Source organism: Amblyomma maculatum, chromosome 6 (genome assembly GCF_055883805.1).
Source record: "Amblyomma maculatum isolate TAMU_Amacu chromosome 6, ASM5588380v1, whole genome shotgun sequence".
Lineage (NCBI taxonomy): Eukaryota > Metazoa > Arthropoda > Arachnida > Ixodida > Ixodidae > Amblyomma > Amblyomma maculatum.
The window spans coordinates 32,957,216-32,969,280 of NC_139349.1; the positions used below are offsets into that span (position 1 = coordinate 32,957,216).

A 12,065-nucleotide genomic window follows, 5' to 3' on the forward strand; every position below is an offset into this window, starting at 1 on the left:
CATCCTACTAAAAAGCATCAAGCATGCTACTGTTCGCATTCACAAAGCCATACGCAATATGTCTTAAGTTTGGCAGCCAAAATGCACAAAAAAGAAGCCCAATAATAAATAAGTGAGCAGCAAAAGTGGCAGCAGCAGTGGGCATGCCAGTTAAAAAGGCAGAATCAAATGCAAGCATGTATGAAAAAAAAAAAAAAAAAAGCCATAACATGAGGGCAGTTCTATGCCATAACTTTCAGGAAAAAAATTTGAGTAACATACATAATGAAGATAAACAAAAAAAAATTACAGCTCTATAAAACTCGAAGGCCTAATTCAGAGCATCCTAAATGAAGGAAATGCTACAGCATTTAGGTTGTTGCTGTACGTATTTGCCCTAGTCACCTAATGCCTTTCCTGCAATAAATTCTGGGTTCTCTGCAATTTTATGTATTCGTATGGCTGCACAGTATTCCATACACTGAGAAGCGGGTTCTCTCCATCCGAGCTACTGCTGCTACTTTCGTTCCTTTCTGTCCTCAGAAGCTTTTGCAGAGTGAAACAAGCCTTCCCATCTCTTCGTTCCACTAGGGAAGCTGTTAACAGGTGACAAAATCGACACAAATTATGTCCAGCATACTTACACTGGGATTCATTAACTAGCTGCTGCGAACAATCTTCTCTGCTTACTAAAAAAGTGACGTTTTAAGCCAGATTGGGAGTGTAGTTAACTCGCATAAGTTTATTTGCAGGAACTGCACTAAGAAATTCTAAATAATTATTCATACATAAGAACTCCACACGCTGCACCTCTGTGCTGTTTGGTGTTCAAGAAAAAGTTGCAAAAAAAAAAAAAAAAATCTTGATTAAAACATTGCTCGTCTTTTGCGGAAGCCGTGCAAATGGTTTTGATTTGAATGGATTTTTTTTTCTCGCTAAAATTTTTACTTATGTCTACTACACTGGCTTGGGTTGGAATGAGATTACTATTGTTCCCTGCTAGGAGCTGGTTAGATCCGGATTTTCTCCTGCCAATTTTCCAGTTTTGGATTTCAGTTCCACAATCCATATGCAGTGCACGAATTATCCCCCTTCTAGACTGTTCAAGTATCTCTCACTGAATCAACCGACAAGATTACATTACTCCAGCCCTCTACTCCACAATAATCTACCTTAATCCATATCACTAATCCATCAATACACATTAAGGCAGACTTGGAAGATTAGTGGCTTTGGTTAGTATAATCTGGCAGTTAACGTACCACGCTGAATTTTGGGGGCTCTTGGCATTTTCAAATTTGGCAGCACCCTTCGATTGGCTCCTTGGAATCATGTGGCCTTGATGACATAATCGCCCTCTTGATCAATAGGGAATTTCATTACAGAGGTACAATTCTTGGAAGACTGCAACCTAAATGCTGTTGCATTTAGAGTTGCTAGAAAACTGTTCAAGATAACTATGATACATTTTTTTTAAATCTAAAACTGTCAGAGAAAAATCAGGGAATAAAACGTCATTTAGGGGACAGTACAATGCCTCGTGAAAAACCAGACTTAAGTTCTGGAACAGATACAGTACTCGAAAAGCAACAACTTTAGCACAAACTGTATCAAACACTGGACAGTTTCAGTGCACACACCGACAGCAAATACGACGAGGCCACCCATCTGGCTCACCTTTGTCCACCTTCGGAGGCTCAGCGGCATCACTGTCCAAACTTCTCGGTCGCTGGCTGTCCGAGTTGCATCGTACAATTGGGTACAGCTTCAGACGCTCGTCTCCCGGCACTGATTAGAGGCAAGTGCGCGCAGACGAACGACGACTGTGTTATGGTAATGCGCCGTTATCGCCTCACAGCGCGCTAAGCTGCCCTACATGAACAGTGATTACCATTCACACGGCAAAGCTCGCAGTAGTACCATGCATTAGAATGAGTAACATGTGTAGCTCAGAGCTAGAAAAATACAATCATTTTATCTAAATTTTCTTTCATCCTAATTTCGATTTCCACCCACTGTAGCCTGGCCGGACAAACCAACGTGCCCACTACCACCGAAATTGACTGCTGTGTGGGGCAGACGGAATAGAAGTGGAAGAAACCAATCCTTTCAGACACATGAGTACGGGTAATCATGCAAAAGCTTGAGTATACTACATTAACCCTTGCTCAGAATCTGAAAAAATATCTTCCACACTGGTTTTGCAGCACAACTCGTATAAAACAGCGGCAAAGAGTTATTCAGTAAGCGTCAGTAACACATTCCACATGCTTCAGTTTTAAATGCTCCAATTTTGCAGCTATAATGGCATTTTAACGTGCTACACACATTTAAGGCACACCGGGACATATACGAATCGAGGTCACACACAGAAGCACACATACATACAGATACACATCTTTTGAAGCAACGTCAGACTCTTTACCTTTTGAAGTGGCAACAGAATGGGTAGCTGCAGGTTTGGGTGTGGTGGTGACAGCTTTAGCGTGCACTACAATAAAACACATGGCTACAAGTTGCAACACACGTTGCAAAGAAAACAATGTAGTACATGCCATAAAGCACAATGAAAATTCTATAAAGGTCCTCACTGGTTTGGTCTAAAAAAATCCTTAATGCCAAAATATGTACACTTATTGGAACTTTTCTCAATAGCAGGCGGGGCCAAAAGTATGCGCCACCAAAAATGGATTGCTCTGTTCACAAGGAGTGCATGACAGGCGAACTCACATTCACCCTCCATAGCGGTGCACTGTAACACCTTTCCAATCGGTATTGGCTGTGATGAGAGGAACAGAGGGACCACAGACACAGCACTTCTTGAAGGAGATGCCCTTGCCCTAGAGCTGGCATCATCATCTAGGATGGTGGGAGATTCCTGCATGCATGCAAACAAAAAAGTAAGTTTACACTAGTGTGCAAAAAGAACACCTAATAACATAGAAAAAGATAATCTTTCTCCATGAAATCACACGTTCTTTTATTTCAACACACTGGAACAGCGAAGACTCAAACGAAATCCAGCCATAAAACACTGTTGTCAGTCACTGAAAAAACCTTAAAATAAAAAGTTAACAAAGGCTTAACCTAGTTACACCAGTGGCAGTGTGTTGAGAAGCACTGGTTTGGCTTATGGCTTTTTTTTTCTACTGTTTAGAAGTACAAACTCACTTATAACAATATAGAAGTGCCACCAAAATACCATTCTTATAACCAATAATTGTTATAACTGGGCTAAGCCAAAACAACAAAGAAAACATGAGAAACTTGAGAAATTTTATTAAAGAGCTAGTAGCTTACACTTTTCACCTATTTGCAGGCAAAATATATAATCAATCAGCCTAAATTTAATTTGACTGCTTCACGCTAATATTGTTGACATCTCTTTGCAGGGTGTCCAACTGGTGTACAAAGCTGAGTGAAAGATTTTTAGCACAAATGACGTCCCGCAGGGAATTCACCATTCTTAGGACTTTGTGATGCGGTTTGGCTGGCATGGTCGCAGTGTCATGAGAATTTTTTTTTTTTTTTTGTAAGGTTTCGCACTCAGTGACCAAATGTAATTGTTATAACCAATAATCTACTGTTATAGCATTGTTATATGTGGGCTATTTTACCATACAACAACAATACGGCTGCCCATTGTTATATCCAATAAGTTATTCAAAACGCTATTGTTATAAGTGGGTTTGATTGCAATTTACAAAAAAAAAGATGCTTCTGTATCTAACCATCGTTCATTGCAACCTCAGGTACTTTCAAATTGACCAAGACAGTCTCAAAGCTAGTGTAGTAGCTAGACATGGCACACATAGAGGCAAAGGTCGAAGGTCAAGTCAAGGTCAGTCATGGGCCAAGCAATACTGGTCATAGTTTCAATTGCCTATGTGAGGCCGCATGGATGCGACATCCCGAACCAGCCAATTGGAGCAATGGCCCACGCAAATCGAATGCTCGGCTTGGGTGATCCTAGTATAGTATACTGCTCAGCACAATAAAATAGGTGAGGCATTAAAGCAATGCTGTCAAAAGAAATAACAGCATGCCACAAGACTGCTGAAATTAAACATACAAGGTTCAGCTGCTTCAGATTTGTATCACTGAGAATTTACTGTGTTAAGCTTTATGGCGCAAAAGCGACCAGGGCTATGATGCACCAAGCACAGCCCTGTTTTAGGATTCTGAAGTCAAGTGGTAGAGCTTCAATGCTCTCTCCTTTCTTCTTTCTTTTTCTATGCAGTGTTGTCGTGTGTTAAAAAATACAAGGCTTTAAAATCGCCTACTATTCCACCATTTAACCTCTTTTGTGTGCCGAAAGAAAGTTACTACATATGTTCCGAGAAGCCTACTTACATGATCAGACCATACTTCCTCGTATTTCCCCTCATCTTCAAATGTAAGCTCGTCCTCCTCTTCCTCAATGCAGCTTGGTTTCTCTCCTTGGTCATGAGAGGTTGCTCCGTGCATACCTTTCTCAGACGACTTTTCTCGCTGGCAAATGAATAACAAAGGAACCCTTTTGAAGAAAGGCCATACTATGCAGAGGTTTCTGCTCGAAAAGACCAACAGGAAGTTAACAATACATGCCGTGAACCCCACAATCAGTTTGCATTTTTCAACCGCTTCAATCAGGGCATAATAGTAGGCTTAGATCCAGAATTAAAAATATTTCAAGGAGCAGATGCGATACCATTGTCATATCAGCACTTTGTAACTTTGACAAGTCAATTAGGGCTCAAGGCAGATCTGGGATTCCAACACAGCGAATTTCAATGTTGCATCAAAAATCAAACAGGTCCCTGAACATCAATTGATATTTTCGATCAGGGTCATGAAGCTCGTGCTAAAAAAGCAAAAAGGGGGGGGGCAAATTATTGATACGTTGATAAACCGCCCGCTTGCATGCAATCCGAAGATTGCATGGCATCTTGACCAAAGGTGCTTTTGTTTGCTTTTACTTTATTACACAATTGTTTGTTTACTACAACTCATGCAACCGGAATGCCACTCTAGGGCTGAGGCACAGCTTGACATTATACTTGAATATGGTATCTGGCTCTTTGGGTAAATACGTACTATTTAGTATGCATACACCATTTTTGCCCCTGATTATACAATACTGTTGACACACGTTGAACCCCTACACTCAAGGAAGAAATCTTTACGTTTGCGCCACACGCTCGCACAGCAAATGTGCTAGGCCCAAAATGGCATATTAGCACAGAAGAAAATCAGTGAAAAAGACGCAAACACTGTGGTGAACCGACAACAACGACTCTGTTGGTGTTACAGTCGAACCTCGCTGTAATGAACACAGATATAGCGAATTATTGGATAAAATGAACTAAAATCAAAGTTTGGTTGATCTATGGTTTATTTCTATGAGAGTTCTTTCTGTATAACGAAAGAAAAGTTTCAAAATTTGACGCTATATCGGTTATAACGAAGCAGTTTTTTGCATTAAAACAAGAAAAAATGCGTAAAAGGAGCCGGAAAAAGCATCAAAAAACGCAAATTTTTCAATGAATCGAATCAGCCGCCGCAGAAGTCATTTAGAGGTGGCAATGCAAACTACTGGCAACGGCCGAGATCACCGCGCGCGGGGGTGTGATCTTAGAGGTCATGAACAGCCATGGCCGAACTCAAGCAGCGCCGCCAAGTGTGTTTAAATCACCTGCGCATTCGCTTGCCGCGTCATCCAGCGACGGTGCCAAAAACTAGCAGTAACGGCCCATGGCTTCCAAGATCACACCTCCGCGTGCGCAGTGATCTCGGAGGTCATGAACGGCCATGGCCAGGGTCGAGCAGCGGCGCTGCCACCGCTGCTGCTCGAGTCCGGCTATGCAACGACCGACAGGCATGTGGCTGACATGTCATCACCATTGCCTCTGCCACTGCGACTGACCTGTGCGCGGAGTTAACATTTCTTCTTAATATATTCATTTTTGCTGTCCAATGCAGAACGAGTTCATTCTTATACCAAACTTTTGATTAAAAAGAATTGCGCATTTTCGTATCTTTGTGTTGTCTATATTAGTGTGCATTTTGTTTCGTTTTATTAACAAACTTATTTACAGGAATTTGGGCGCGCACATTTATAACAAATATCAGATATAACGAACAAATTTTCGCACCCCGTACAACTTCATTATAATGAGGTTTGACTGTATTCCATAGTGCTGGTTTTATTCAACATGACCACACATATAGCAATAGGACAAGCTTTCAACTTTTCCAAAATGGCTTCACTTTGAAAACGATCGTCTTCATCCTGAATGGTAGCTCTCGAATCGAGGTATACTAAGTAAGACAATGAGGATGCTCATACAACTAAAATGAAAGCAGCTGTAACACTGAAAACAAGCATTTAAGCTGTGTTTGGCCATATTGCCGATAAATAAACAGTTAAACACACATGAACCTCGTATAACACATTGTGTATAACAAAACAAAAGTGGCATACTAATGGATTGCCAATGGGACTTCTTAAGAGCCGTTTTAAAATTGAAGAAGCTGTTAGGCGCAGTTAAACCAAAGGGATGCAAGCTAATGACTGCTGTACATGAAGGAATAAAATTAGTTACCGGCCCACTGCGGCTTTGAGGGCGGAACCCAGGGCCTGGTGGCAGGTTCTTCTGGACACAGCAGACGACCCCAGGGCTGAAGTGAAGCTCCACATGGAAACGCTCTTCCGAGTGCTGGTCCTGGGTGCAACAACGATGAGGAGTCAATGGTCTGTGCAGGCCATACAAGGCCACCAAGTCTGCAAGCAACGCCTGCTGAAAGGTCTGCCTGCATTGACAGCTTTCTTTTGCACCGTTCCAGTGTCAAGGTGGTTTTCTGTTTTGCCAAAATATCTGGATCTTTCTCTGAGTATGACATACTTACAGGTGTGGCATTTGGCAGGTTTCGAACAGCGGGTATCGCGAAATTTGAGAAAAGAATCTGGTCCCTAGAGAATTATACTCAGGAAAGAAACTGCTAAGATGACACTGAACATACTTTTGAACACGTGCTTTGAAAGCAGGCACTGCTGGTCTCCCGTCATTTTATTTTTAGAGCGAATTTCCTTTAACAGTGGTACTGCCTTTTTATGTTACATTAATTACCTGCGTTGCTCTGCAAGAAAATTTTAACAAATAAGCCTTTAATCTGCTCCGAGTACTGAAAAAGTTGCAGACACGCGTATAACACGAGCAAATATCATGACATCTAGACTGACGGCCCGAAATTTTTTATATCTGAACTTTCGTTCAAATGCACCCAGTGCTGAAAACGATGGTAAATGAGAGAAGCGATGACCGCATACCGGCAAAAGTGAAAACAAAAGTGACCATGACGAGCAAAAAAAATATCACGCTGGCAAATGTTTTCAGTGCGCAGCCTACGACTAATTTTATATATTAAAATAAAATATTCAAAGACACACTGCATCTTTAGCAAAGATCAGCATTATCATCTTACCAAGATAGCCTCTTCCCAGCATTCTATATGACCACACAAAGCCCAATTTCATGCACTAATTTTCGCAACGTCAGAGAATTGCATAAAACGGCGATGGGAGAAGGCAAGTAGCAACAAAATGTAACAAGTTGTGCTATGACTTTATATATATGACTGCTACCAACTGACTGCAAACAGCACACAGCAATGTGGTGTACTAGAACAAAATTTTACTGGATAGGGTTGCTGAATTTATTTTATGCAATGTTGTGTATTCATTTAAAATCATTCCAGACTGACAGTTTACACTGACTGCTGGATGAAAATGAAAGTTTCGCATCTAAACTTAAAGTTAAATATTACAAATACATGCTGTACCATTCTGGCTGACATTAAGGCTAAAGCCTTTATAGGCTCATGAGTGTGAACAGGATTTGTGCGTCCGTGGAGGGCGTCACACCGTCATTGTCGAGAAATAAATCGATTGATGAGTAAAAGAATGGTTGTATGTAACTAGAGCTAAAGAAAGTCAATTAATATCAAAATAGCCAAGGACGTCAATATAGTGTACAGACATTCAAAACAGCCATTGACGTCGAAATTGTGCAAAACACATCAAAACTGTGCAAAAAGAAAGGTGAAAATTTGGAAAAAGAAATGTAAAAAAGAGCACGAAAGAAAAAAAAAAAAAAGAGGAGAAAAAGAAGCCAATGAGTGCAGGTTCTCAGGAAAGGCCTTACCGAGAAACTTGAGTGCCTCCAATGAATTTTTACCAAGATTTTTTCATCTGCACCATTATTCTCAATAAATAGTTGTCAGCTTTTTCGAGAACTCCACACGTTAAAGGGGCTTACATTACGAAACAAGATGCATAAATAAGTAAAGCTGTGCCTCAATGCCAGGCTTTTTTCCCCAAAACAGAAAGTACTGATACAGAAAGGATCCAGGAAATAAAAGGATGTTATATGAAACAAAACAAAGCTGAGAAACTCGTTATGGACTCTCCAAAGCAGCAGAGAGAAATAAATTAAGATCCTGAGGAGACAGCTTCAGGACAGTAAAAAGCCGAATGCCCTTGAAATGAAATTTTACTTCATCACCTTTGTGGGGTCTTCATACAGCATGATCACAATCTGAGTCATGTAGTTTAGTTCGGTGACTGCGTTCACGTATTCCATGGCTCTGCGCCACTGTTCATCCTTGGTCTCCTACAGAAGGAAAGGAGGGCGGGCACAGAATCAATTGATGCGTCACGGCGCTGATTCGCTTCAAGCCTGCAGAATCATCGAGACAGCCTGCTTACATCTAGCAGACCTCCATATCTGAGCACAGTCAGCAATGAGTGGATGTGGCTTTCACTGGTGAAATACAGCCTCGTGCGGACGTGTCGGCCGGGCGATGAAACCCCGTGCGAGTACCTGGGTGAGAGTAGCAGTGGAGAGCCTTAATCTCCCAGCTCTGGGTTGGGTACAGTCAAAGTTGTGTAACTTTGACCGTACCTAACCCAGAATTTTGACATCCAATTTCTCTGATGACTAGTTATGTCTCATGACTAGCCAATGCAGTTATATTGACTCACGTATGTATCAAAACAAGGTAGCACTGAAGAGCTCGTTAAAGATCAACTCATGCTGAAAACCATATTCACAGCTCCCAGAACGCGTTCCTTGAGTAAGCCAATTCAGACATGTTCCTGGCGGGAAAGGCGTCAGTCCGTAGCAATGCTGTTTACGTTTACATGCTATACAACTCCTAATGTCGGCTACAAAGTGGCAATAAATGAACAAGTAAGGTTGCGCTTATGTTTATTGTGACAGTGGCTATCTGTTTGTTTTGAATAAGTCACACGAACTTAGCTAATGGCCCTGGTAGCTCGTTAGGCCAGAGTACTCAAGCCACATGATGAAAATGGTGCATACACTTTTAGTATATCTTACTCAGCAATGCAAGAGAGCATCAGTGAAGTCATCTGGGCGGGGCAGATTTATAGGTGACTCTTCGATAAGGCAAATCTGCATAATGCATTTTTTGGCCTTTCATCATTAAAAAAATGACATTTCTCATGGTTTCTTTTCTTTCTTTGTTTCTTTTTTTTTTTTTTCCACACAAAATTTCTTGCTGAGCAAGAGCAACTTCCTAGCAGTTCCCTGATCCCCTACCAATATCTGCAACGGAGAAGATTATGTTGATTCGAGTACAGAATAAGATCTTAGGTATATGATGCAATGAAGGAGAACAATAAAGGCTATAGTGAGGAAATGAAGTCCAGTGAGATGTGAATAAGGTACTGTCTACTGCATAAGGAACGATAGCAGAAAAACATGCTTCATGCCAGAGAATTCAGCGGAGAAATCGCAACTGACATGTATGTCTAGCTTTGAAGATGCACAACTCCCAAAAAGCTGAAAAAAGTTGGATGTTCGGAATAGTTCAACGGTTTGTAAGGCTTAATGTCCGAAGGTGACTCAGGCTTTGAGGAATGTTATAGTGAAGGGCTGCAGATAATTTCGACCACCTGTGGTTCTCCAACGTGCACGAGTGCCTTGCGTTTGAAATGCAATACACTTGCACACTATACAATGCCAGTAGTGCATGTTGAACAAGCGCAGGTTGTCAAAATCAATCTCGAGCCTTCCATAATGGCATCCTCATAGCACGTCACCAACTCAGCTTTGATAAAAACATTAATACTTAAGGTGATGTCCGCTATAGAAATATTTGCATCAAACCTTGTGCCAAACACAATGTTGGAAACCTACGAATTAATAACAAATCCATCAATAGGTTAATCAGGGCAACAAGCAGTATGGTTGGGAATTTGCCATGAAGCAAATGCTACATTTACAATACTACAAGAGAAATGAGAGAAATTTGTCATCTGCTGAATTATGTCACTTAAAACTTGTTTGATGGCTTTATGACTGATTACATTCAAACATGAAAATGGCAACAACCACTTTCTTTACACTTGACTGTAAGTTTGGCAAGTTTTTCTCCACCAGCTGAAAGCTTTTCACTGTTCAGGCTCAACAACACAATCTTACTGAGGGTTGAGTCGATTAACACTCTCAGTCTCATCTGCAGCAGGGTCTATGTTTCTATGCAGATCTGCTCTGATCTTCTTCAGCAGCGGAGTGCAGATGCCCAGACCAATCGTAAGCTTTTCCTGGAGGGTCAGACCATACTCCTGCAAGAAAGATCGCCCTGACTGAGTGCTTCATTTACATTACCCTCCAGCAAACAACCTTGAATAACAGCATCAACAAATTTCAGGTGCTGAAAATCACATATTACCTTCGGCATGCAATAAACATACTGCTGCAAAGCTGCTTCCATGTAAGAATCTGACACATATGAGCTAGACAAATTAAATACATTGCAAGTTGCGTCATTAACATACTGAATCCTGATGACACTAGATTATATATATATATATGCTGGCATGACTCTTGCAAGGTACTTTAGGTCTCTTACAGTGCTATATCAATGGCAAGTAAGTTACGCATTGAGAAGAAGAGACTGGGCTTTATGAGACTGAATATTACTCCAAAAATTTCGTTTTGGTCTTCTGAAATGTGTGCACCTCACAATATTTGAAACCTACCACGTTTACTCGATTCTAAGCCCTTCCTTTTTTTTTTTCATGATTGCGATGCACAAAGTTGGGAGGAGGGGGCGGCGGGGGGGAGGGAGGGTACTTAGATATTAGAAATCTAAAATGAACCCCCCAACCTCATTTTCGTGGCGATATTTCCACTACATAGATGCCAGAAGTAACTATGTATTTGGCTAATGAACATAGCAAAATATTTTTGGCAAACACGATTATAGTTCGGCCAACTTCAGGCTGTAGGCAGCACCTCTACAAACTCTTTCTGACCTCCATTACGGCTCTGACACCAAACCAAGCAATGCGCATATGCGATGCATGTTATATATCTTCCAAGCATCACCGGTACTAGGCCCATGTAACAACATGCTAACAGCTGCTTAATTTTGTGTTTTACAGGTTTAGGAGTAAACTTATAAGCAGAAACTTTTAGAATATGGATTAATTTCTCCTGGGCTTGAGAACAATCTGTGCCAGTTTTGATTTCATTTAAGGTAGACATCTGTAACTTTTCCTAAGGTTTACCTAAGGCACGTCTCTCAAACAGACGCGCAACGCTTTACTTATCAAGGCACAATTAAAACAGTGATGATAAAGTGGTCGTTGTTAAACAACAAGAATGGCATAGAAGATGAAAAATCTCTAAAACACACAATTAAAAACTAGCATTGATATGAAGAAAATATATATACAGTGGCAATGCACATATATTTTAATAATAATTAATACCTGACACTGCTGTAACGTGCATGTCTATCCAAGAATTCATAAGCATCACAGATGGTCATGTTTTTTTTTCCAGCCAATAAGTTTGTATCATTTGCAAGTGCATCCAGCGTCGTACTATGCCTGCTATGCAATCTTTAATTTATTGCATGCCAACTGCAAATATTTTGCACATAACCCAAAGCGTTGTTAAAAGCATGCTTTATCATTATTTCAAATATACCTGCATTAAGATGTGCTACTTGTTCATCAATTTTTTTCTTTTCCTACCCTTGTACAAGCCCCACACAGGACTGACTGTATCAAT

At 40.8% G+C, this 12,065-nt stretch overlaps 1 protein-coding gene across 17 annotated transcripts in view; it reads right to left on the reverse strand.

Annotated features, from left to right (window-relative positions):
• Nucleotides 1-12,065, reverse strand: part of LOC146185430 (inositol hexakisphosphate and diphosphoinositol-pentakisphosphate kinase 2-like) — a 64,788-nt gene that overhangs the window by 13,145 nt on the left and 39,578 nt on the right. For 15 of the 17 annotated variants that reach the window (XM_084606366.1, XM_084606365.1, XM_084606378.1 and 12 more), the window contains 8 exons: nt 10,467-10,609; nt 8,726-8,840; nt 8,523-8,630; nt 6,564-6,683; nt 4,333-4,470; nt 2,710-2,857; nt 2,405-2,470; nt 1,657-1,767 (listed from right to left, as the gene is read on the reverse strand). In XM_084606366.1, coding sequence (XP_084462492.1) covers nt 1,657-1,767; nt 2,405-2,470; nt 2,710-2,857; nt 4,333-4,470; nt 6,564-6,683; nt 8,523-8,630; nt 8,726-8,840; nt 10,467-10,609 — 949 coding nt within the window. The remainder of the gene's footprint in view (nt 1-1,656; nt 1,768-2,404; nt 2,471-2,709; nt 2,858-4,332; nt 4,471-6,563; nt 6,684-8,522; nt 8,631-8,725; nt 8,841-10,466; nt 10,610-12,065) is intronic. The other 2 variants (XM_084606379.1, XM_084606376.1) reach the window with 1 other exon arrangement.